Consider the following 26514-nt stretch of genomic DNA (forward strand, 5'->3'; position numbering starts at 1 on the left):
GTCCAACTCCGAAGGCAGAAGAAGACGATGTCCCAGCTCAAAAATCAGGCAGACGGAGAATATGCTAATAGTCATGAAAGTCTTTCTGTTTTGGGATTTTTGACATACATTAGGGTGTGTGTGATAAGTATGTGTGTGTGTTAAACAATTACTGCTGCTGCTGGATATAGAACTCACGTGCAGATATAATTATGGTTCCACGAATCTCTAAGAACCATTGCTTTAAATTTGAATGTTTATTTTTGTAGAACTCAAAACCTCTTTTTATCAGTATTTTAATGATTAAATGAAAGGCAGAAAGTTCTTTTTTTAAAAAATATGTTTTTATTGATTTCAGAGAGAGGAAGGAAGAGGGAGAGAGAGAGAAACATCAGTGATGAGAGAGAATCACCGACTGGCTGCCTCCTGCAAGGCCCCCACCGGGGATGGTGCCTGCAACCCGGGCATGTGTCCCAGCCAAGAATCGGACCGTGACTGCCCGGTCCATAGGCTGATGCTCAGTAACTGAGCCATCACCAGCTGGGCAAGGCGGAAAGTGCTTAATCCCTGGGTTAGGGTCTTGATGTATTTCCCAGAGACTCTTAAGATTTCTAAGGGACTTTCAACATTAAACACAACTCAGAACCACTTCCCTGGCAGGGGTCTGCTGGGATGCTCCAAGGAGAACTGATGTACCCCTGGAGACAGCCTGGAAGCAAAGACAGAACTGCCTTCATACAGCTCTCATCTTAGTCTCAAACAAAATGATACAGAGTTAGATTTCTTTATTACTCACTGATCATAAACTAATTTTTCCTCAGATGAAGATAATTTTGGGCATGTGTTTTCTGTAAACAGATTAGATTCATTATTATATATAATTTAATTTTAATTTTAAGCTGTTGCAAATGTACTCGGTTTCTTTCTTTCTTTTATAGTAAATCTATTTTTCTGGTATCTTAGGGCAAATGAAATAGGCTTTTCAAGTGCGCTATTGAGATAGTGTTTTCTTTGAAAACGAAAGTGCCCAGGCTTTGAGCAGCAGCACCCTCGCAGACTGAGTCCAGACTCCGCTGTAACCTGTGCTCCCTTCTACAGTTTCAGATCTGAGTTGCCTCCCAAGCCCTTCTAGCTATTTGGACCTTCCTACAGCACCCCAGTTCTGCCAGCCCTTTCACTCGCTGGTTCCCTGCCCCCGACTCGCCCTTCCCCTGGTTGGGTTGGCCTCATCCTCTAAGACGCAGCTCACATGCCTCCTCCTCTGTGACACTTTTCCTTGGCCCACCCGTCCGCACTTCCTTCCCTGGGCCACCAGCTTGCCTTGGGGCCCTTCCAGGGAGCCTGGTGGCGTGACTGCTTACGTGCCAGTCTCCGCCTCTGCTCTCTTCACGGTTCTCCACTGCGTCTGTGTCACCTGGCCAGGCACACAGTTTGGCATCCATAGATATCATTTGAGTATGATGAATATTCAATGAATATTAATAAGGGTAAAAAATATATATCCTTGTTTCTAAGTTGGAATCTACCACCAGGTTACAAATTCAGTACACACTGTCTCCAGAAATTTTAATGGTCAGAAAAAACTGTATCATACAGAATCCAACCTACTCATGGCAACAAAAAATTCTTTTTTTTTTTTTTTTAACAAAAAGATAAAAAACAAGCTTCACAAGACTTTCATTTAAGTCGTGTAAGCATGTGGGGAAATAAGCACCCTCATGCATTATTGGTTGAGTTGTAAACTGGTGCAAAAATGTTCATTCCCTTTGACCCAGTAATTTCACTTCTAGATGACTATCTCCAGGAAAAATTCTCAGGAGTGCAAAAACTCCAGGAATAGAGGTGTTCTTGGCAGCATTGTCTGTAATATCAAAAAAACGAATCTACTCTAAAGACCACCAATGAGGGATGGGATGAATAAATTATTACCTTCCCCAATTCTATGAAATAATATGTAGATATTAAAGAAAATAATTTACCATTAGCTGTGGTTAGTCTTGGGTGTGGGTTTATGTGGGACTCTCATTTTCTATTTACATGGTGCTGCAGGAAAGTTTTGAGTGAAATTTTGGAAACAAATTTAATTGCTAAAGCTACTATTATTCAGTATCTTTTGAGGTTTTTCTTATGATTATGGGATACTTTTGTTATTAAAAATACAATAAAATACTGCCCTGGCCGGTTTTCTCAGTGGTTAGAGCGTTGGCCTGCAGACTGAAGAGTCCCAGGTTCGATTCCAGCCAAGGGCACGTACCTCGGTTGCAGACTCGATCCCTGGCCTGGATCGGGGCTCGTGCGGGAGGCAACCACTCGATGTGTCTCTCTCACATCAATGCTTCTCTCTCTCTCTCTCCCTCCTACTCTCTCTGAAAAGCAATGGGGAAAAAATTAAAATAAAAATACAATAAAACACTTATATAGAAACCAATCTACAATTTGATTTCCTGTTTAAAAAGGGTCACCGCAGCCCTGGCCAGTCGGGGCTCGTGCTGGAGGCAACCAATCAATGGGTTTCTCTCATATTGATGTTTCTCTCTCTCTCTCCCCCCTTCCACTCTCTAAAAATCAATGGAAAAAATATCCTCAGGTGAGAATTTAAAAAAATAAAAAGGGCCAGTACACATCAGTAATTTTTAAAGCCACTAGATGTCACTCTGAGCAAATGCTCTGTGTGGTAACAGTAGCTTCCAGAAAACACTGATTCCCTCACCAGCTAGCATGGCAGAGTTATCTGGCCTCGGGGAACGCCCACTCCCAGAGAATGCCTGCAGGTGCAGGAAAGGAGGAGAGGCTGAGGCTCAGACAGGTGGAGGCGGCGTGTCTGAGGGACAGGACTCCACCCGAACCCAGGGTTAGGAAAGGGGTCCTGCCAGCGGAAATGGCACAGCATGGCCAAAGGCAAGCTCCTTAATTCTGAGCCAGGAGCTCATGTTTGCTGGAGGGCTAGCTTGGACAATTGGTTTTGTTTTCAAAATTGCTATCTTCACACAAAACCTTTCCAGCACCGAGGAAGGAATTTGGGGGGAAAAAAACCCCAACCCAAATCTGATCAAGCTTCCTGATCTACCCAGTAAATGATAGGAGCTAGAGGCCCAGGTGGAATGTGTTAAATGTCAGCAAGCGTTTGTAACCCAAAATCCAGACTGGGGCCTCTACAGGACAAATGACCTGCTTTCTTCAACAAATAAATTACAAGGAGACAAAAAGAGATAAAGGGGAATTCTACAGATTAAAAGAGACTTAAGACCCATGTGAAGCTACTGCAATGTATAGAACTTATTTAGACCCTTAATCAAAGAAATTATTATTTTTTAAAAAAAGACAATCAAAGATATGTAAACACTGACTGGATGTTTGATGGTATTAAGGAATTACTGTTAATTTTTTGGGTATGATAATGATATTGAAGTTATTTTGTTTTAAGTCCTTAGAGAAACATACTGAAACATTACTGGGATTTATTCCAAAATAGGGGGCAGGTGTGTGAGGGTTTGGATGAAATCACGCTGGCCCCGAGTTGATCCTTCTTGAAGCTGGCGATGATGACGTGAGGGTTAATCACAATGTTCTCTTTACTTTATTGGTTTGAATTTTTAAATAATAAGCATTGTTTAAAATGAGACGTCAGTGCTAAGGTGGGATGAGTAAACGACATACTTGACAAAGCAAACAAAGCGACTTTGTCAGGGCACAACGAGAGCCGATGAGAACCACTGCAATCTTTAAGCTTCAGAGTGGACAAGGGTTAAATAAACACAGTTCATTCATTAGCTTTTTGGAATTTGGTATGGGGAGAAATCACCTAATCTCATTAAGCCTCAGTTTGCTCATCTGTAAAATGGACATCATACAACAATATTTTCTAGGGGAGTCATAGATTTAAATGTGAGAATCGTATAAAAGAGTATTTTGAAACCCATAAAGTACTACCCAAGTGCTAATAGTTGTTTATGTGATAACACTAGTTCATTTATTCACACATAGAATCTCTAGGTGTGGGTCCTAGAATAGGGATATAAAAAAAATTTTATCTTTATTGTTGAAAGTTTTACAAATGTCCCCTTTTCCCCCATTGATCCCCTCTACCCAGTACCCCTCCCCCCAGGCTTCACCCCACTATTGTCTGTGTCCATGGGTTATGCATATATGCCTCTAAATTCTTATGTTAATCTCTCCCCACCTGCAACCACCCCTGCCCTCCCTCTGAGATTGGTCAGTCTGTTCCATGCTTCTATGTCTCTGGATTTATTTTGTCCATAGGTTTATTTTGTTCATTAGTAGAATAGGGATTTTTAAAAAAGATTTAAAAATTGATTTTAGAGAGAAAGGAAGAGAGAGGGAGAGAGAAACATCGATGCAAGAGAAAAACATCAATTGGCTGCCTCCTGCACACCCCCTATTGGGGATTGAACCCCCAACCCCGGCTTGTGCCCTGACCAGGAATCGAATCAGCAGCCTTTCAGGGCATGGGACAATGCCTAACCAACTGAGCCACACAGGCCTGGGCTAGGGATTTTTTTTTTTAAGCTTCACAAGTGATTGATTCCCCTGTACAGCCAGGGTTGTCAACCTTTTGTCTAATTGAGCTTCGACCAATGAGTAGATCTGAGCAATCATTAAGAAGACTTGGTGTTGGTTGATGTAGTTCTCAAGCAACTTTTAATGACCAGAGGTGCGGTCTAGATGTTCACTCCTCAGGACAGGCCTGTCCAGCCGTACACCCACTGTGCCCACCTGGCCACACCCGATCCCACAGTCGCTGGCACAAGAACAGTCAGGCAATTTCAGAAATTTCTCGTGGAATTTTCCATTAGGTTTTCCTTCCTGATGGAAGATTTATCTTTTCTGATTATAAAGGGTTTTGTGTTTTGTAACCTTCCCAGTTTCAGATATGAGCCAGAGAGACAGGTCAGAGTTCCCGAGTCACCTTACAAGGCAGACCTTCCGGAGCCTGCACCCCTGAGTCGCGCTGAGCCCTGAAACCCCGGGCTGGAGGCAGAGACGGTGAGCCTGCGAAAAAAGGCGAATGTGCTTAATGCCACTGAATTGTGCGTTTAAAATTGGTTAAAATGGCACATTTTCTGTTATGGACATTTAAGCACAATTTATTTTTTTTTTTAACAAAAGTGCACTCAGTAGCATTTTTAGCAAACTGTTGGGTGAGGCTGACGTTACCGGTTTGAAGACCACACTTTGAGTGGCAAGGCCGTGAACCACCATCGAGTTCGTATTGCACTTTCGTTTGCATGTGGCATTTCCATATGCCCCGTCTCTGTGACCCCTCAGGGACAGCACTTGGTCCTGCATCTAGAGCACACGCCCTGGCTTGGTGGATGACAGGCGGGCGGCCGACAGGGCTGTCTCTAGTAAGCAAGTAGGACCTCGCTTGAGGGCCTCTTCACTTTTTCTTTTTCTTTTCTTTTTTTTTTTTTTTAGGCCAAATCTCCCAAGCAAATCCTTCCCAGGTGAACTGAGGCTGCGCCTTCCCCATTTATGCTTACGGTCCTGGCTAAAGGGAGGCCCCCCAGCCTAACTAGGGAGCATTTGCTTGGCCCGGTGGATGCTGGCCTCCTCCCAGCCTGGGAGGGGCATTTCAGACATTTCCCTGTGTCTCCCTTCTTACCGGCGGGACCCACGGAAACTGCTTTGCCATGTCTGTTGCGTGTGGAACACGACAGCGTTAGTTGGAGTTCTAGCCTCTGTTTAGCTGGGCAAGTGAACAGGTTTATGGGCAAGTGAAGAGGGAGCTGGGAGCTCCCGGCTGCACTGTGTGAGCCGCACTGTCAACATCGCCCCATCAGCAGCCCTCCACGGGCGTCCCTCGTGAGCTGGGGAGAGATTGCCTGTCCTGCGAGCTGCGCACACGGCCCTGGTCAGTGCACTCGCCAGCAGCTGTTTCCTGCACCAGAAGTTCTTGCACGTTTAAGCTTTGGGCTGTCATTACTGTACATCTTTCCTCGGGGTATTCTGCAGCAATCCCATTTCCCCAGCCACTGGGAACAAGCACAGGATCACTGGGCCATCCTTAACTCCACTCAAAAGAGTAAAGAAAGCATTTTGTCCTGTCAGCTTTTTTAGAAGGAACCACGTTGCAGAGGCAAAGTGCCTGCTGTGGGCCCCTCCTCTGGTGGGATAGCCCAGCAGGCCCCTGCGGCAGGATTCTCAGGGGCCTCGAGTCTCAAAAGGAAGGGGGCAGAACGGGAACCCCAGGGGTCAAGTCCCTTAGAACAGGGTTTCTCCACATTAGAATAATCTTATGAAGTGAAAGTCTTAAAAAGTCCTGATGCCTGGGCCCCATCCCGGATCAATTGAATCAGAGTGTCTGGGGGTGGGACCAGGACATCAACAACTATTTTTAAGTCAGTCTAATGTGTGGCCACATCGAAAATCTCTACCTTAGAGGGTTTCTGTGTTGCTTTGTTTTTACTTGAATCAGAGCAAAAATTATAGTTGGAGACAGAGGCTGGAGCTATGATCATCACAAAACATAAGGCTCCAAGGTTTTTATGACAAAATATGAACACTTGTCTGAACTAAGCAGCAGTTTTAACAACTGTAATCATATTGTTAGTGTGTTTACCACAAGAATAAAGATAATTGGCTCTTAGGTAAGAGCACAGAACCAATAGCCAATGGCCACCTTGGGAGCCCTGGGCTGCTGACCTGCCCCGGGGGGAAGGACCTGGAGGAACGGGACGTTTAGTGTGTGTCATTCACAGGAAATGCTCACCAGCTTCCCGCTGGATGTGTTGAATTTTGCAATAAAAAGGGTTTTAACTATAAAAGAGAATTTAAAAAATAAACTGTTCCATGAAGTAGGTAGCAAACATAACAGAATTCAGCAAAAGTGATAACACATTTACCAAATTCACTTAAAATGAGTATGGATTAAAATTTGATTTCTGGATTCTCTGGTCACTTGGTTGTACTTACACTCCCCTCTATCAGGAGAAGTATTCGTCTGAACATGCTTTAGACAAATGACATCTCCAAAGGCAAAATATTTTACCGACATGACTTATATTCTTTAAATCCATTCTCCTTAGTGGATTAAAAGATATATTCTAAATAATGTTCCAAGAACTTGTACAAATACCAGCTTTTAAAAGAAGGATGAATCAGAATCACGTAGGATGGGGCTTCAGAACCTGCAGGTGGTGATGTTATTTCCTATTGCTGCTATAACAAATAAAGCAACGTGAATTTATCATCTTACAGTTCTGAAGGTTAGAAATCGAACTCAGGTATTGCTGGGCTAAAATCAAGGTCTCAACAGGACAGCCTTCGTTTCTTACAGGTAAGAATCTGGCCAGGTGGGAAAACCATGGAACTGGGTAGCAGACTAGAAAATTGTTCCTGGTCCTTTGGTCTGCCATATTTCATCACACACTATTTTCCCTTCTCTCATTCTCATCTTTAGTAAACTATTAAGCATCTATTAAAATTAGTGTTTACAATGAGTTTGTATTTACATAGTTGCCATATAGTGTAAAAAATGAAAGGCAATGCCAGCCGGAGTGGCTCAGTGGTTGAGCATCAACCTATAAGCCAAGAGATCACGGTTCAATTCCCAGTTAGGGCACATGCCCGGGTTTTGGGCTCGATCCCCAGTTGGGGGTGTGCAGAAGACAGCCGATCAATAACTCTCTCTCATCATTGATGTTTCTATCTCTCTCTCCCCCTCTTTCTTCCTCTCTCTGAAATCAATAAAAAGATATTTTTAAAAATTTAAATACACCTTTTTTTTTTTTTGAAAAAAATGTGGATTAGCAATGTAGGCCAGCTTCTTGACTTAGTCATATCTACTAACCTCAAGAAAACCGACCGTTGTGCCAGCCTCAGCAAGTATGCATCCAGTGGATTATAACACCAGTCTAAATCCACTCACAGTCTAACACAGGAAGAGACCAGTCAAAGACCTGAGTACTCTATGCCTCTCTTAATGGATTTCCAAGTGTTGACAGAACAAAAATCCAATCACCCAAGAGCTTTCTAAGTTACACTGATGATATCATCCCTGCCTTTCTGAGGGGGTAAAGAGAAAGCCTCCTCATGGTTGGGTCGTCCTAACACATTAGTCAGGATCCCTATTCCCATCCCCTGGTTGTCTGCGTCCACACTACTAAGAGAACCAGACAGTTTCTCTTGTGCTCAAACCTCTCTTCCCGCTTAACTATCTAAGTCTTGGGGTCTCCTAATGGGTTAACCAGACACTAGTTGCTCAAATGCCCCCTTACTGTGTTTTGTTCCACTTAAACACGCTTCTTTGCAGAGTGGGGGCTGACTCTCAGGCTACTGCACCCTCCCTTTACCCAGGTCAAAAGGCTGTTTTCCCACAGAATGACATGGGGAAACTCGACTTCCTCCGTAATTGCGTGATTCATGCATTTCCATGGATTTATCTTAAATCTTTTAAGTTGAAATTCTCAAGGTGTAGCTCCTAACCAAACTATGAATTCATTAGGGTACTTTCCTAGTTGTTGCAATTATTTGTCCTCATGGTTCATTAGCAAAACCTTAGAGTCTCCTAAAAGAATTATTCATGTCTCATAAATAACCACACAAGGGTATTATGATCAAAGACAAGGGTCTTAGCCCCACAAAGAAGGAGGCGTTGATAGGAAATCCCTGTCCCGTCCCTATGTAAATGAGGGTCAGCAGATACCATTTTTGTAATGTGCTGATATTATAGGCCATTAATATCTACAGGTATAAATAGCTCTTAATCAGCCAGATCATTTGGAAACGAAACTTCAGAGGAAGTCTTCATTAAGACTACTGGACATTTCACTCTTCCTGGAGTACAAGGTAGTATCCCTCTGGTTATAAATTATGTTATCTTGTTAAAGACATAGGCAAATTAAAGACTTTAGTTTAATGTGGTGACTAACGTTAGTTCACTTTTAGAGTCTGGCATATGTTTTTATTTATTGTTTTATATGCTCACACGTATATTTATTTTGAATATGTTACTTTGATGTTTGCTCTGGGTTATAGTAGGACTTTAAAATAGGTAATGACTGAAAACAAATTATAGAAAAAGAAGAGTGGCAAACATTCTACATAAATGGAATTTTAAAAAGTTTCTGCAAATGTACAGTCCTTCTCTCCTCCATATTTTTAGAACTGTAAGGAAAAATAAGGGGAAATCAGCACTTATAAGAGAGGAACACGGGAGATGTAGGCCTTCCTAATAGGCAGTGATTTACATAAACTTGGTCTTCACATCATTCTCTTGAAGCCTCTCTTCTCATTTCAAATACTGTTGAACCTTGAAGATGGGTTTTTTAATCGGCCATTGGCAATTTGGTTCAGAATGTGTCCTTTTATGGCATTTTGCAGATCTAAGATGGTTGGATATGTTATTTTCTGTCTTGATTTGTTTTAATATTATATTTATAGCCCTTTTTGTAAAAAGTATTTCAAATGGCAGAATTAATTTTTATAATAAACAGTTACCATAAATCACATGTCTTACAAAAATGAATCAATTGGTATACCCTTTATGAAAACTATAGTATTCTGCTGATGAAGAAATATAGCAGTTACATTTATCTTCAGGATGCCTCATCTCTCTTCTTTTCCCTTGAAACAACAAAACAGGCATTTTTTATATCATTTAAAAGATGTAGTATTAACACTGACATTTTTCTTGTTTCTGTGAAAATGAAAATGGTTGAAATAAAATAAAAGTCACCACGATACAGTAGAAAACAGAAATCTTTTGTACCTATGAGAATTTACTAATGCATCAAATAAACAATGTACATTATAATATAGGTCTGTAGACAGGAAAAATACCCACTCCTAAGTGGCTATTCTACTAATCATAGCTACCTATCAAAGTCATTGTAAGAATCCAATGAAATGATAAATATTTTTAAAGCTGTGTTTTTACAAGCAGTTACTAGAATAGACCAATGTTCTTTCTAACTCGCTGGGGAGACATTCCTAATAAGTATTAAATGTTTTATGCCGCACGAGTGTGTGTGTGTGTGTGTGAGATGTACATCCTGAATTAGGGCACACACCATTCTCATGGAATTCGCATCATAATCTCTATTCCAGTTTTTAATATCTATACATCCTTTGGTTCCCAATGGCATGACCTTCAGCCAAGCTCCTTAATAAAATTCAGCCAGTGTCGTGCTGCTTAAGTAGGAAAGGGCTCCATATTTTCCCAGTTAAGAAATGATACTTTTGTTTTACTTGTAGAAGCCTCAAAAGATGAAAGCGGTGCTTCTGCTCACTTTCCTTTTGGTCACAGCTCACTCCATACCAGTAAGTAACTCCTTAATGTCTGTTTCTGCAAACCAGTCCTGGTTCATGCTTTCTGGATTTTTAGTTATACTCAATCTTCAAAAAAGAAAAAAAAAAAGAAAAAAGTCTTTCATTGGGATCTATGATCATCTCCATTTTAAATTTCTTTGGAGCAGAAAGCAGCTCTTTCAACCTCTCTTAAAAGAGCCTCTTAAAAAGCAAGAGATTTGAATCAAGCGCAGTGGGAAAGCTCTCCTGGCCCCAGAGAAGAGCAGTTGTTTTCATTTTTGGCTGCACTTTGGAATTTCTTGGGAAACTTTTAAAATCCTGATGTCTGGATCCCCCCACAAAAAAATCTGACTTAGCTGGGCTGGGCTCACTGTGACCAGGCCGCAGGGTTTTTACAAGCTCCCCAGGTGACTATTCCACGGGGCCGCAAGGCTGAGAATCACTGTGAGCAAGGGGCACGCAGCCGGAGTAGCGATTGCTCTGGAGAAGCCCTTGATAAACTTTACGACAATCAGTAGCCCAGTGGCAGGTGAAGCAAGACTACAGCTCAAGTTGTTACTGTGAACAAAGAAGAGCTTGAATAGGCTGAAAGAATTACCTGAAGTAATAATTCCGGTATTAAAAACAATTAGTGACTAATGTTAACATATGCAAGTTCATTCACTCGTTCTATAAACCAATTTTTCTTGAATATCTATAAGAGATGGGCAGTCACACTAGGTGCCAGGACTACTTAGGTGACAAAACACAGCCCCTGCCTTTAAGGAATTCAGTCTAAATTTCCTAATTCATTACTCTTATTATCATTACTATCAATTTCCTCAGTCTCCATAGTTTGCTTCTTAATTTTCACAGGTACAAAAATTTCATTATGGACATCGATATCATTTCTTCATCTGGAAGGTAATTGTTCCCTTTTTAAAAACCAACCTAAATTAAAAATGTTTCCTGTCTCCTAGAAAGATTTATTTGATTTAGGGAGATAATATTTGACATTTTTAAGAAGTAATATTTTCAGGAACATAAGGTATGATTATAAGATGTGCTCTAAGGCAGAAACTAAAAATCTAAGGTAGAAAGCATAGGAAATAGCCTTGACATAGCCAGGAATTCTGCAGGCAGCCCTGCCGGTTGGGAGAATCGTCTGCAGGGAAACAGACCCTCTCCAGGCCTGTGGAAGTTGGCACCAGCCCTGAGTCGCCTCTTGTTTGGGTGAACACCACCTTTCTCAATAGACAACTAGTTTAGATACTTCTCTTTAGCAAATAAGGGGATGCCATAAGTCATGAAATTTCTTTTATAAGTTTAACATAGTCTGATTTAAATTGAAGTCAATTAACTAGAACCCAGAACTCACCAGAATATTTTGTTTTTTGCAACTTAATATTTTGTCTTTCCTTTTAAGAGTCCATTGAAGAATGATCCCCTGTAGACTATCAATGTATCACATTGTAAACTTGTTAAATACACCCATCATAACATTCAGAATTCCTCATAAAATGTTACATGTATTAATTCCTTTCAGAAAATTTTTCTCAACGGACAGATTACTACTTATTTTTCCAAGCAAGCTCTGAGATAATTTGATACTTATTTTCAGTAATTATCATTTGCGTAGGTTTTGATCCACAGCTTGTGGCTTCTTGGAGCAGTGCCTGCTGCTCTGCCTCCTCCTGAAGGCGATGGGGTGTCTTCCCAGGCTCGGGCTTCTGCTCAGAGAGGCTGCCAAAGCCGCCGCTCTGCTCTCCACCTGAGCTCTCACCTTCCCTTGCCTTCGTGGTCTCAGCAGAAGAGCAGAGATAAATCACTCTGGGTCCGGGGCCTCTGGCTGTTTTCTCACTAGAGTTAATATCTGGAAAATTATTACACTGTTATTCATCTCAGTTCACTCCCAGCTCCCTTCTCTTCAACATGATTGTCCAATTTACATTTCAACAAGCCTCTTTACTAATCACAGAGCTGAAAGCAATTGCGCAATTTTGACTTTGAAGTTTTTATTTTCTTCAGAACATTTGGAAATAGATTTGAACTGAAACAAAGTTCCCTAACTGTTAAATGTCATTAACTGTTGTTTTTTCTTGCAGCAAATTCAAAGTTTACTTAAACACTTGGACACCTGTGTAAGTTTTTATTTGTTATTTTTCTATCATTATCAAGACTTGAAAGAGGAGTGACAGTTCAGGAAAATAAGGGAAAGATAGGAAATGTGAAATCATGTTTGAGAGTTTTGTTTTCATTATATTGGCTGCTTTTGCTTTTTATATGTTTTTTAAAAGCTTTAAATCATTATTTATAAATTACTAATGTTTCACAGACTAAGAAAATTGTTAATTAATGGAAGAACAAAACTTGTGACTCTGTCTGAAAAATGTTTAATTTCTTGAAGACAGTTATTAACCAATAGTCCTCTTAAACTTCCACTATGTTTCTTACTAAAAGTATCTGAGAAGAAAATTTTTTAAAAAATGTATGTTTTTATTGATTTCAGAGAGAGGAAGGGAGAGGGAGAGAGAGAGAGAAACATCCATGATGAGAGAGTCATTGATCGGCTGCCTCCTGCTCGCCCCCGGCTGGGGATCGAGCCCGCAACCCGGGCATGTGCCCTGACCGGGGATGGAACAGCGATCACCTGGATCCCAGGTCGATGCTCAACAGCTGAGCCAGGCCCCGCTGGGCGATTATCTTTTTATAGATCAAATGAGAACATTTGAAATTTCATTGATTGTCATACACAAAGTAGAGGAAGTTGGTAATAAGTTAATGAAAAAAATTTAAAAATGTAATATTGGTTGAAAATCCTTCCCTTCCTGTATAAACTTAAAATTATTTATGCCAGTAATACTAGCTATGTAATATTTATAAATGCATTTTTGTCCTGATTTTTGCTCTATCAGAGGAACCCACCAATGAACGGAAGAACTACCGTGATGCCTATGACAGCATTTCCACCAGAAATAAACGCTACTCTTTCCACCCCTCGGCCACCAGTGCCCCTGACCACCAAGGGCCGGGGCGATGAATGATTCTCCTAGAACGTCACAGGCCAACGCAGCGTCTTCCCTCGGGCATCATCACCACAGCGGAAGCTCAGGCGTATTCTCTCACTGCCCCTCACATCACAACGTGCCTTTTTCATTATGTTGAATAAAATGACAACCCTTTATTGAAAATTTTTTGTATCTCTGTATTGTTTCCAAATAGAATGTCCTTTTCTATCAATGTTAGCATTTGAAAGGGGGATCAGGAGGATACGCAAAGTAATCTAGGAAATAGGATCTTTTTATTCTTTGGGGAGTCATATGCCTCAGTAAAAATCAGAGGTTCTCTAGCAAAAGAAGAAAAATAGTCTTGGGGAGGGGCGTGCAGCCTGCAGTCTCTGCCAAACTTGGGGCGGTGGCCGAGGACAGACGGAGTCTGTCCCCAGCCTCCATTCAAGCCCCACAAGAGACTGCTGGTATGTTTCCAGCAAGAAAAGGGGGTTTTCTGACCCTTTTAATTAGGACGGAAATTGATGAAGCCCTGGGGAAAGGCACTCAAATTTCCTTGTGTTTTATTTTGGAGGTAAAGTGACAAGCTTCTTCCTAATCTGTCTACACAGATGCACAAAGCGAAAAGGAACACGGAAGATTTTACAGGCGTTGCTCACTCTCCATCTACAAATATGTGGCCCGCTTTTCAGAATACAGGATGGCATGATCTTTGCACTTCTTTTTAAAAGTATGTTTTTATTGATTTTAGAGAGAGAGGAAGGAAGAAGAATAGAGATAGAAACAATGATGAGAGAGGGACATTGATGGGCTGCCTCCTGCACGCCCCACGCTGGGGAATCGAGCCCACAACCCGGGAATGGAACCGTGACCTCCTGGTTCATGGGGCAACGCTCAACCACTGAGCCGCACCAGCTGGGCATCTCTTCACCTCTCAGTTAAGACCAGTGATCACAGTCTATTACTCCCTTCAGCTCCTCTGTGGTGGAAAAGTCACTACATGTTGTTCATGAGGGACTTTGGCCTCATTTGGAAAGTTTCCCAAAGCTTTATTTTTATAACTGGTTGCAACAGGGCCACACCTAGAAATCAAAGGGAATGGCGTTTGCATAGGAGAGAACGCGCATCTATTTGTTAGAGACCAAAGTCTCAGACTTGGAAAGGACCTTAAAGGCCATTGAATCAAATCACCTGGGAGCCTGTTAGAAAAGCAGACAAGATCAGGCTCCACTCTGGGCCTGCTTCTAAGCAAGATCACATCCAGGCATCTGCCTGACGCACAATCTGCCAGGATCCCCTGGCAACAAGAGCTCACTCTATGCAAGGCAGCCCTTTCCACAATCCTTCTTTGGTATCTTTGTTCTTGGAAAACGACTCTCTGTGTGGAATTAAAGTTTGATCGTAGTCTCACTCTTCGGGTCACATTGAATAAATCTAGATGGTCTTCTCAATGATAACCTTCAAATAAATAAAAGTAATGCTCATAGTCCCAAGTTTCTCCAACCAAAAATTCTTCACTTCTCCAATCATTCTCTTTGAGACATGGTTTGATTTCTCCCAGCATCCTAGGAGTTTTCTGCATATATTCTCTAGCTTTTACATATGATAGTTTTTAAAACTGCACACAATACCACAGATGTGATCTGGAAAATGACAGAAATGAGATGATTGCCTCCTACATCCCGGATTCTACGTCGATTAATATGATCTGGGACTATAATTATCTTCCTGGGTAACTAGTAAGTCCTTTCTAGGTATCGCTGAGAACATGTTTGATATCTTTGCACCTGTCCCATTGGACTGAAGAACTGGGCCTCACATTTACCTCTGTTATCACTTACCTGATTAGACCCACCTCAGCATTCTCACACACACAGGTGTTTTTTATCTAGATTCTGTCACTCAATAAATTTTAGTTCAGTAGTCCATACATGGTCTTAACTTTGTTCATTTATATACCCATTCAACAAATAATTTTTAAGTATCTTTTTGGTTCCAGGCACTAGGGAAACAAGAGAACAGAGCCTGGGCCCCTGTCCTCCTGGCTTCTCACTGCTTTAGCAGAAGCAGTATTTGCTACACCTGGTCCGATGGCTGTGAAAAATAATAAAACATATCTGAATGTATAGCAGATACCTTAGGAGCTAGGAATTACATTTTTATGACCAAAGCACTGAGGACAAATAGAGTACTTAGCAAAACAAATATTTACATGGCTAATAAAAGACACAGTCCTATTCATCCTGACAGCTGGGTCCTGGAGGGACATGCAGCCCAGAACGTCCCAGCCCTGGCTCCATTTTAGAATCATCTGGGGACCTTTTAAAAATATACCAAAGCCCCATCCCAGACCAACTGAACTGAAATTTCTGATTGTGGAAGGGAGCAGAGCATCAGCATTTAAAAAATGCCTGGGGTCGTTCTCACGCGCAGCCAGGCCTGAGAATAGCTGCTCGGCAGGAGTCCTCAGAAGTAAGCTCTGTGCCCTTCTGAGGGCCGCAGAGGCTGGCTCAGCAAGCAGCCCGGGGTCAGCACGGCTGGGCGAGAGGTGCCCAGCCTGGGGTGTGGCGGGGCAGCCATTAGGGGCTCCCGGCAGCGGATGCCGCCTGCTGGAGCAGGGCTGCCTCCCGGCGTCCTCGGCTCCCTCTGCTAGCGACCGGCTGCGTCTCCCGCACTCTCGCCGGGACGCAGGCTCGCTCGCTGGGAAGCTCTGGTGAATGAGCTTCCCTTGCAGGAGCTGCACACTTTCCGGTTCATCTCTGTGTGCCCACCAGGCCTCGTGCTTTCCTGGCATCGGCTGGAAGGAACACAGTGAGAAGCAAGTGTGTTCACCTCCTGCAGTGGAAGGCTTTTTACAGCGAGCACCAGCCAGATGCTGAACTCTGAATAATAAAGTAACGTCTGAGACAAAGGCCAGCACAAAAGGAGATGTGCCGTGATATGCTTAGGTTCATTTCCTTAGAATTCGCCATCTGCCTTATATTTTTCTCCAACAGTTGTAAGTTCTTACTCAGTTGATTGAAAAACTAAAACTGGCACGCACACCATTTCAAACGTTACTTGTCTATAGTATTTGGTTCTGTTTGTCTGAGGGGTTCTCTGGTGGTTAGGAATTCATGAGTATGTGTGTTCAGACCCCTCTGGCCTCACCTACCTCAAGTGCCTTTCCCCCTCCAGTATAATTATGTGCGGTTGGTTGGCTGCAAAGCCAGGAGTAAGCAATTCTCTCAAAAACAAATCCTGAAAACAGACTGTGGCTCCCTATCTGACATCATGTTTTGCAAGGCCCCTGTCTCAAAAACACCCCAGACCACAGAATTATTTCCCAGGAGCATTTTGCAGGGTTAAGAGAATGCCTTGTTACTCCCTAATGGAGTCTCCTGCTTGCCTCAGAGCACTCCGGCGGCGGCAGGTAAGTCCTGAGGGGTCTGGAGGGAAATGCCTACGCTCTGGTTTATTGATTTATTTGGGGTTTAGTGAACCTTCAGGCAGCAGATGGTGCTGGAGCTATTGCTGGTGGATGTGGCAACATGCGATGTTCACTAGAGTGGTCTGTTTGTAGCCTGGCGGTGGACAACAAGAACCACTGGGGTAGAACAATATTTTAGAATTGTTGTATTTTGAAATTTCATACGTTTAGACTTATTTTTAGTGAGTCCTACAATGTACTTTTTACATATGCAGAACATGCTGAAAACAGATAAAAAATTAAATGATAAAAAATATATAAGGGGTACAAGCTCACACTTTTTTTATTGATGATATGCATGGTAAAAAAACAATAAAAACAAACGAAGCCCACGGTTGTAGAAATCTGAGAGGTAAGCGATCCTGTTGATGAGTCCCTAGGTTTCCAGTTCTTTCTCCTTCATTGTCATCATCTCCCTGAGCAGTTTTGCTGTAGAGAAACGGCAGTGACAGAATCAGCAAAGTCTGCAGCTGGGGAAGCTTCTTCCTTACGTCTCTTTGTTGTTTTGAACTTGAAATGATACGACTATAGTCCTGATGTATGTTTTCCTTTTGCTGAACCTGTAAACGAGTGTGCAGTTGAATAGAAGAGCTGAAGTAAGAACACAAACTACCCCATGCCTGCAAGATCTGTTTTAAAAATTAGCATCTACTGGACAAAGGGCATTTTACTCACATTGTTTACTGTGTCTTTCCTAAAGTCATTTAGCCAAGCTTTAAAAAAAATTAACAGTGCAGGTAATTTCACCATTTACTGGTCATCGAAGTCTAATTTGGAGCTTGATAAAGATGAAATGAGAGCATATGGCACTGCCTGTCACGAAGGCTTAGTAAGGATTAGCTTCACTATTATTGTCTTACTATTATTATTATTGCATTTTATTGTCTGACATAGCTCCCCACTTGGCCTGACTTCCTTGAGGTGGTCCTCTGGGTGCCTGGAGTTATTTGGGAGCCTGGGAAATTTACCCTCTCTGACGGGCTCGCCGGCAGGCCTGGTTTCACTGCCCATCGTCTCTGACCAAACCAGGAGCTTAACTCTCCTTTGAGACGGAGCATTCTTATGGAGCAGGTCCCTGGGAACGCGGCCAGCCCGCTGCACTGGCCAGGGTGCTTTTCCTTCAGAAAGGGCTGCGTGACTAGCAGGCCTGACAAGCCTTAATTGTAAAAGGTGATATCTTTCCTCTTTGTGTCCCTGCCACCTTGCACAGTACTCGGTAAACATTTATTGAATTTAACTGAATTATTAGGAGGGGCAGTAATTTAAGTTTAAAAATGACTCCCTAAAGGTAGACTATGAGACAATATCACAGGCAGGGGTGGAGAGGAAAGCTTTGGGGTTTACTATTCCTCAGACAATACTACAGAGTGTCAGCTTAATCTGTCTACATAAAGTCTGTCCAGCTGCCCTCCTTCCTCAATACAGAAGTCTGACTGGAGGGTGAGAAAGGCCCAGCATTTGGGGCAGGGGTGCTGGTCAAGGGTATGCTGGAGGAAGACCCTAGACCTCATGGGAAAATGGAAGTAGACAGTATCATTGTCCATGGCAGGGAGTCAGCTCCCAGCCGCAGAGGTGTCCCGAAACCTGGAACTGTACCATGTGCCACATGCAGAGCTAAGGAGCCTGAAGGTCAACTCTCGGGAGCAGTACAGTGGGCTGCCTGTGTCTTAGTCAGCGTGGGCTCCTATAACAAAATACCATGGACTGGGAGGACGCCTCTAAAAAAGCACTGTGTAAGTGATAAAATACACGTGACTACTGTCCTGTCTCACCCCAAAGAGTCAAGAAACAGGTCTAGGGATCTGAGTCACTTGGAAAGAATCAACTGGAATTTGACAGACATTCAAACCCTGACTCTACCACCTACTTTGGTGCCACCCTGGGGAAGTTATTAACTCTTCTACACTTTGACTTCCTCATCTATAAAATAGACATAAAACGCTCACTTGATGCATTTACTGCAGGGATTAAGTGAAACAATGTGTGTAAAGCACTCTACACAGGGCCTGGACTATAGGAAGTTCTCAATAAATGATTTAGGGGTGATGGATAGGCATGAAATAGTGTAGGGAAGGAAAAAATTTTTCCTCTGCCTATCATAGGTTCTCAGCTGGAGCCCTGTAAATTAGCCTGGCAAAGGACAGATTAACAAGAGAAACAAAACAGAAGTTTATTCACAAGTCCACCATGCATGTCCACCTGGGCACAGCCAGTGATGAGCAATGGGAAGGGGTGGTTAGAACTTGAGCTCATAAACAATTTTAAGCTAAAACAAAGAAAAAGGGGTTTGGGGGCTTGTAGGCCAGGGAAGGTGAGTTATGTGAAGGGAGAGAAAGGTAACAGGGTTGTTTAGTAAGGCTTAATATACAGATCCAAGTCAGTGCCTTCTACGTTAGAGTTGTTAGGAGTCCTTCTCTTCCTGGCAGGGAAAGGCACACACTTTTCAGAAATAGGTATTTCCTTTACATGAGGAAAACTTATGCCCTGTTTTCAGAATCTTTCCTGTATCTGCTGGTTCTCAATGGTCTTAGTTCAAAATAACTCAGATGCCAAAGGGGCACATTCTGGGGTGGCATGTTCTGGTCCCCTTCCATAGTCAACAAACACTCACATCAGAGCTCTTCAGGTGGTTCCTGCCTCCAAAGGAGTAACCTGCAGGGCGTTCTCATCACCAGGAAATAAGCCCAGCTGGGGAGCACCCTCCATTCTCTGTTTCCAGGCTCGAGTCAGCAAGCTCAGTGGGTCTCCTGGAGGAGGCTGCAGAGTCAGCCACCACATTGCTGAGTCAGGATCCCTGGTTACTACCTTAAGGGCCTCCGTGGACAACAAATTAAAGGTGTCCACCGCCCTGCAATGGGTTGAGGTGATTTCGGTCAAGAAGCAGCCCGGATGTTGATGGTGTCAAGTTAACCAGAGCCTGATTCTCTGAGACCCATGTGACTATTAGTTATTTCTGCTTTAGGCATTTTCTGTTTTGGAAAGTTCCATCCTTTGACCTAGACAGCTGTGCAGGACACTGTTCGTATCAAAATCTCCCTGAGTTGCATCCACTTTATGGATTCTCTCAGCAAATATTTTATGAGTAACCAATGTAAGGACTAGGAAGTGGAGGCAGAAGTCTGCTCCTTTTATTTAATCTCTTAAAATAGACTGTGACTTCCTTGATAGCCAAGTCTTTGTTTTATTTTTCTCTATATCTGTTTGGTCCCCTGCTCAGAGCATGGTAGTAACAATAAAAGCTAAAACATGGAGGGCCACCTGTGTTCCGTGCACTGTTATTTATTTATTTATATACGTATATATTTATTTATTTTTATGTATTTATTTTTTTAATTTATTGATTTGAGAGAGAGAGAGAGAAACATTGATCTGTTGCCCCACTTATTTATGCATTCATTGGTTGATTCTGGTATGTGCCCTGACCAGGGATCAAACTGGCAGCCTTTGCATATCAGGCCGACATTCTAACCAACTGAGCTACCTGGCCATGGCCTGTGCACTATATTAAATGCTTCATATATACTACCTTGTTCAACTTCATAACCATCCTTAAAATAGCTTTCAATAGTATCCCCGTTTTATGGATTAGGAAAATGAAGCACGAAAAGGTTAAATAATTTGCCCAGGTCACACAGCCAGCATGTGTCAAAGTCAGGCTTTCAAAGCCAGCCTACTCTAGTAACCTCTGTGCACTGCTGCTTCCCCAGTACAGCCGCTGTCAAATGAATAAAGGCTGAATGACCTAGACATCATGTATGTGTACACATACACGTTTGTTTATATGAATAAAAAAAGTATTCCCTGTGCTTTCAGCACCTCGGCATGGCCCAGTGCGTGAGTCTGCTGGTCTTCCTCCACGGAGTCCTCACACTTCAGATGGTGAGTGATGCTGTGCCTTCCTGCTTCCTGCCCTGGCGGGGCCTCTAGACTGACCTAGAGGAACAGAGTCAAGCGCTGCTGGGTCTGCAGGGCACCCAGACTTCTGATATTCTGGAGATAAGATTAACTAGGTCAATTTCTCCCCATTCTTGCACCCTTGTATATCCATTCCCTCTTTTAAGAAAGGATCTATGCCGGGCTGGACGTTTCTTCGCCGTTGAGCGTCGACCTAGGATCCAGGAGATCGAGGTTCGATTCCCGGTCGGGGCACATGCCAGGGTTGAAGGCTCAGTCTCCGATGACTCTCATCATTGGTGTTTCTATTTCCCTCTCCTTTCCTCTCTCTGAAATCAATAAAGATAAAAAAAAAAAAAAAAGCCTTTAAAAAAAAAAGAAAGGACCTAAATTCATTTTTGGTAAAATGGGGGTGACTATAAGTTACTTAGGAGTCAGTAAAGTTTCAGAAACAATGTTTAACTTACTGACCCTACTTCTCAAGGTGGGGAAAGAGGGAGTCTGAATTGAATAAGGGGGAGGCCCTTCTGCTCAAGAATATCCCCTCAACACATTCCGCCTAGGGGAACATTTAAGTTTTTGTTTCATGATAAAGCAGGAAGAGCCCAAAGGCACAGAGGGAGATGGAAGAGGAGAAGGGTGGAGATGTGAGCATCTGCCTCTGGGGCTTCAACATGCCGCTGTTCTCTCTGCCTGTAATACTTTTCCTTCCACCTCTCCCTCAGAGCGGCCCTCCTCCCAGCAACGATGAACATCTAGTCATCCCAGAGCGCGGCATGAACAGTGCTTCCCTGACCCTCTTCCCCCCTCACCGAAACTAGATCCCCCCAGATATGTTCACTATGCCTCCTGCGGTCTGGGCGGCACTTCTCACAGTCCTGAGTAATTTGCAGCACAGATAGTTGTTTGATGGATGCCTGTCCCACTAGAACTTAAGGTCTCAAAGACAGGGACTCTGCCTTGTTCAATACTATGACCCCAGTGCCAGGCTCAAGGTAGGCACTCAATACGTGGGTGAGGCATGAATGTTGAATGAACTTCCCATTTTCAAGGATGGTGTTGAAGGGCCTCTGTGAGCAAGTGTGAATCCTCTCCAGTGCCTCTGTCTGCCTTCAGGGGAACCTCTCCCAGAAGCACTGGCCTTCTAAGGCAAGTTAGCCTAGCAGGAACTGGGCATCTTCTGAAACCAGAACTGGTGCAAGTCCCCAGTGCGCACTCACTAGGTCCCCATCACCTCGGGCAAGACTCCAGGTATCATAATTTATAAAATGAGTTGCTGTGAGAATCAGATGTGTTAATAAACATGGAAGTGCTCTGTGCGCTCAAAGGCACCTTATAAACGTGACTGTTGGGGGGGGTTCTGCATGGCATAAGTCAAGGCCCACTCAAAGACTAAAGTTCCCAAGGTGGAATTTCAGATACCTGGCAAACAGGTAAGAAAGACTCGGGTGATAATAAAGGATCTTCTCAATGTCTCCCAAATCACACTGAATTGGTGCCCACTGACATATAAGGCCTGTCTCAAAGAAAATAACCTAAGAACTAAAGGCACCGTAAGTAAAAATTGTGAAAGATGCAATTCAGTGATGCTCTAGCTGGCACATTTATCCCTATTTTCTCTGACTTTGTGAGGATTTGAGCGCTCTGGAGAGATAGAAGTTAACTTGTATAAAGCTGATAGTAAAGTCATTAAATCCTGTGCATAGAAATGCAGACTGTGTCTGGTGGGATGCAATTGGCTATGGCCTTGTGGATACAAGTTTTGCACTATTTGTAGATTCATTTTGACAGTCTATGCCTGAGTATAAATGTGTGGTACTTTGAGGTTTTTAAAATCCGTTGTAACATCTTGCCAGTTCCTTCATTAACTAATGAGTTAAATATAATCCTTGACACTTGTTCCTTTTATGTTTCTATGGAAATATTATATTTTCTTTCTAAAAATATCCTTTAATGTCACAGAGGAAATAAAACACAGATCTCTCGCCTCTTTCTGGTAGATGAAGAAGTAAGGGGTAAGTGGTGGAACTGGGTAGCTCAGCACTGGCTGTTTCGTGGATTCACTCACTGAACCCTCGCTAGTGTCAAGTTGGGGCTCAGCCCCTCATCCTAGTCGGCATGGCAGGATTCAACAGGAAGTGCTTTGGGGACACACACAGGGTCTCAGGACACGGTGAGGGCCAGGGTTATCTGACACGCTCCGTGCCCCTGTCTTCACCTCTTTTGGAGTCGTGCCCCTTTGAGAATCTATGTGGATCTTCCACGCCCACATGAACATTGTGCATAAATTTCAAGCAGACCTTCTAGAAGTGCATGGATTTCTAGGATTCAGGGCTGCTGCCCTATGGAAAGGCCACCTACTGTCCACTCCCCCACAGTGCAACATGGAGAAATGGTGCTCAGGCCCACACTCTCTCCCTGTCCCAGCTCACAAGTCAGGACTCTCCTTCCAGCCTCCAGCCCGCGCTCTGAGCAGCCACAAAAGTCGGCTGCTTTACTCTCTAAGTGTCGAAAGTGAGGTATCTCAGCGTGGCCAGCGCCCAGGGATCCTGCACGAGATGCTCCTCGTTAGGGTTCATGAGGGAGAGGGAGGGAGGGAGGGAGGAGGGAGGGAGGCAGGGAGGGAGGAGGGAGGGGGGGAGGGAAGGGGGGAGGGAGGGGGGAGGGAAGGGGGAGGGAGGGGGGAGGGAGGGCAGGAGAGGCTGCGTGGGAATGGGGACGGTCGATTTCTCTTTCTTATGATGTTGCGATGTCAGGGTAATGCCAGGATGTTAAATATCGATAACTTTCCCCACTCCTAGAATCCCAACAATCCAGAAAATATCTTTCCAATTTCTCGTTTTTCACACAAACCACCTGCAATATCTGTATCTTTTTGTCATTTATATGCAATGAGCATTTTATATTTATGAAGTAAAAGATAAGTAATTTATACACACACACATACACACACACACGTCCTGTGCCATGTTCTTTCCTTTTTAAAAATATGACCCTTCTGAGTGACATCCTGTTCTGTTTTCATCTATGGCACTGAATATGAAGCATTTCCAGTATCAAGTTCTATATTTCCCCTAGGAAGAAGATCCAAAGTAATTGCGTGTTTTCTACTTGTTTGTGGCTCTGCTTCATTTTCTTCTCCCCCATATACATAAACATACTTTTTTCTGCTTTTAAGTTTCTTCCAGCGACACTAAATTCTTAGAAAAACAGGGTGTTGATTGCTTGTGGTTGCAACTGGAACTCCTCAGTGAAAATGCAATCATAGCGTCCTGGAATATTAGTGTTAAAATTGAATTTGGAAGCAATATTTTCAATCTTTTGGCTACCAGGGACTCCTTTTTTTGCCTTTTAGCTACAACTAGCTGTCCCTCACCCAGAGGTTTGATGTTTTAAGAATCTTGTCTACCAACTGCATTATGCATCTCATATTTCATTCCTTTTTTTCACTCTTTGTAATCAAATCAACTCTTACTGGACATGTTCACTTAGGTTACTGGCACTGGTCTTAAAGGGTTCCTCAATTATGCCCCATAAATATTTGTGTAAATCCATGGCCAGAGCTTCTGGTTGTTAGAAGACCAAATATACACATGCAACACATAACGCAACACCTCTCCCCTTCCTTCCCCCCATTGTCACAAACCAAAACGTCGTTTGACTTGGAACTTCAGCTTAGGATCACTCAGAGCAGGGGCAAATGGACTTAACCCTGAATATCCACTTGGGGCTGTCACAGGACTGCAGTGGATAGACGGTGTTTACAGAAGCCCGAAGTAAAATGCAAATTGTGTTTAGTATGCTCTAGTTAAGATAGCCTGGAATTGGGCAACACTTACAGATATTTCCAAACAATTTAAAAAATGTCTAAATATCAGAGTTGGTAAGAGTCTGTAAACTAGATAAATCATTTACGATCACCTTATTTCTGAAGAGTGCAGGGACAGATGTTTCTATACCTTAATTTGAAAGCATGGAGTATTCCAACCATTGTTTTAGGAAAGGAAGCCACAGACTGAACAAAATTTGGGTTCTAAGAACTTCATTCTTCTTTTCTAGAAAGGGGCGCTTGGTTTGTCAGACGAGAGCAGTGACAGCCGTCCTGGGCACAGAAAAAGCTACTACATATTTCAGCTGCTGGTAAGTCAATAGCATATTGCCTCTCCTAAAAAACAAATTGAGTTACCTTGGATTGGGGTTCCTCAACCGTGGAACTACTTCTTTGGGGATGGATAATTCTTTGTTTTTGGGTTGTCCTGTGTGTTGTAGGATATTTAGCAGCATCCCTAGGCTATCGCCTATAGATGCCCTACCTCCCACGTATGACAACCAACAATGTCTCCAGACATTGCCAGTGACCTCTGGGGACACTGCCCCTGGTATTGAATGCTTGCTTTAGATAATTTAAAAAATAAGTCCATATTTGAATTGTAGAAAGTTAGTACAATGGTAATATTTGAGGGACTGGTAAAATCTGAGTATATCTGAATTTTTCAAACTCTTGTGTACTGAACCCAAATAGAAAGAAATGTTTTGAACTCAGTAAAAAAGATTTTCTTTTCATATGAAATACCTCTGTCATTCTAGAAAAATTCAGTATTGTGCTAAGTTTAGAAGTTATAGAGTTGAAACCAACCACTTGAATTCTAGTACCATCCTGAAGAAAATCCTAAGACTAAAATAGCACCCACCACCAACAAAACAATTAGTCATTCAGGGCATGACGACCAGGATGTTTGTGGCCTCTGACTCCTGCCTAAAAGGCTCAGTGGCTCCCTTAGCATAGCCAACAGAACTTGTGCTCAAGAAAAACTTTGACTTAACTCACATCTGCTTGTGGCACTTAACTGTTCTAACAGGCATATGACTTATGATGATAACTAGGTGAACAGAGATATAAAAACACTAGGCCAAACTGATCTGTACTGGAGTATGTATAATACGGCACAGCTGTGCTCCGAAGAACTTTTGTTGAAAATGTCCTAGCATTGTGTCACATTGATAATAAAGGAGGGAAATAAAACAAAAGGACAGAAAACATCTAGCCCATCTTAACTGTTTAGTCAAAGCACCAGCATGGAAAGGACTCAGGTGGTGGGTGGTGGTGACCAGGATATGCCAGGGTCTAAGGATACTTTAGGACCTTTCTACATGGCTACGATATGGACCCATCCCCACGGCTTGTTTCCCTGTGCTCTAAGTTTGCATCTGAGGGGACAGATGACATTCAGAATTTAGGCAACTCAAGCAAAAGCCACTAGTCTTCTGGTTTAGCCCAGCTTCAACCACATCTACTTGTTGCACGTCACCCCAGCCTTAGGATCCCCTTTATCGTCTGAAGAAGTTACATGTGCATGGTCCCCCCCCGCACCCCAACTTCCCCAGGCTCTTTCAGGCCCAGCTCTGTCAGTTAGCATGGTGCCACCCGAGAATTCCAGCCGGGAAGTGCTCTCTCTAACTTGGTCTCTGCCCTTCTCCTTGCAGCCACTCCAAAGACTGGAAGGGAAACCAGAGAATGCTTTTGACAGGAAGACAGCCGACTTGCTAGCTCTGCGGACTGCCAATGTTTTTGGAGCACCGGATACAACTAGACCCACTGTCAACGTGGTGGCAAGCTTCCAGCTTGTGCCAGCGCCTGCCATTCCTAGACAAAGCTCATCCACTCTGACCCCTCCTGTGTTGGGGAGCACAGCTCCGAGAGGCCCTGTCCTCACACTCCCCACCCAGTCCAAGACACTGGAGGACATTGGAGAGACTTCTGTACGTGGGAACCTGGGGAACTACTTTGGCATGTCAACCAGGTTTCCCCTGATACCCCAAGTTCTGACTACTCCAGGTCTCCCCACCAAGGGAGTACTTCACAGCACCAGCACCCCCACTGTGCCCACAACTAAGGAGCCCCGAGGAGATGTGTAA

The 26514-nt window shown here is 43.2% G+C and overlaps 1 protein-coding gene across 1 annotated transcript; it reads left to right on the top strand.

The window, feature by feature from the left end:
• Positions 1-16605: 16605 nt before the first annotated feature.
• Positions 16606-26514, top strand: LOC148094463 (uncharacterized). Its single transcript, XM_087816394.1, has 4 exons — positions 16606-16647; positions 20518-20583; positions 24658-24738; positions 26083-26514. Exons 1-4 carry the CDS (start codon positions 16606-16608, stop codon positions 26512-26514), a joined length of 621 nt encoding a protein of 206 aa, XP_087672520.1.

The sequence above is a fragment of the Miniopterus natalensis genome, chromosome 1 (assembly GCF_054644295.1).
Source record: "Miniopterus natalensis isolate mMinNat1 chromosome 1, mMinNat1.hap1, whole genome shotgun sequence".
Classification (NCBI taxonomy): Eukaryota; Metazoa; Chordata; class Mammalia; order Chiroptera; family Miniopteridae; genus Miniopterus; species Miniopterus natalensis.

What these genes read in the sequence shown, in the direction of transcription:
- LOC148094463 (XM_087816394.1), top strand. Translation starts at nt 16,606, where the DNA reads ATGGAGTCTCCTGCTTGCCTCAGAGCACTCCGGCGGCGGCAG. An exon ending in GAGCACTCCGGCGGCGGCAG is followed by an intron (nt 16,648 to 20,517) that starts GTAAGTCCTGAG and finishes CTGTGCTTTCAG; the next exon opens with CACCTCGGCATGGCCCAGTG. An exon ending in ACTACATATTTCAGCTGCTG is followed by an intron (nt 24,739 to 26,082) that starts GTAAGTCAATAG and finishes TTCTCCTTGCAG; the next exon opens with CCACTCCAAAGACTGGAAGG.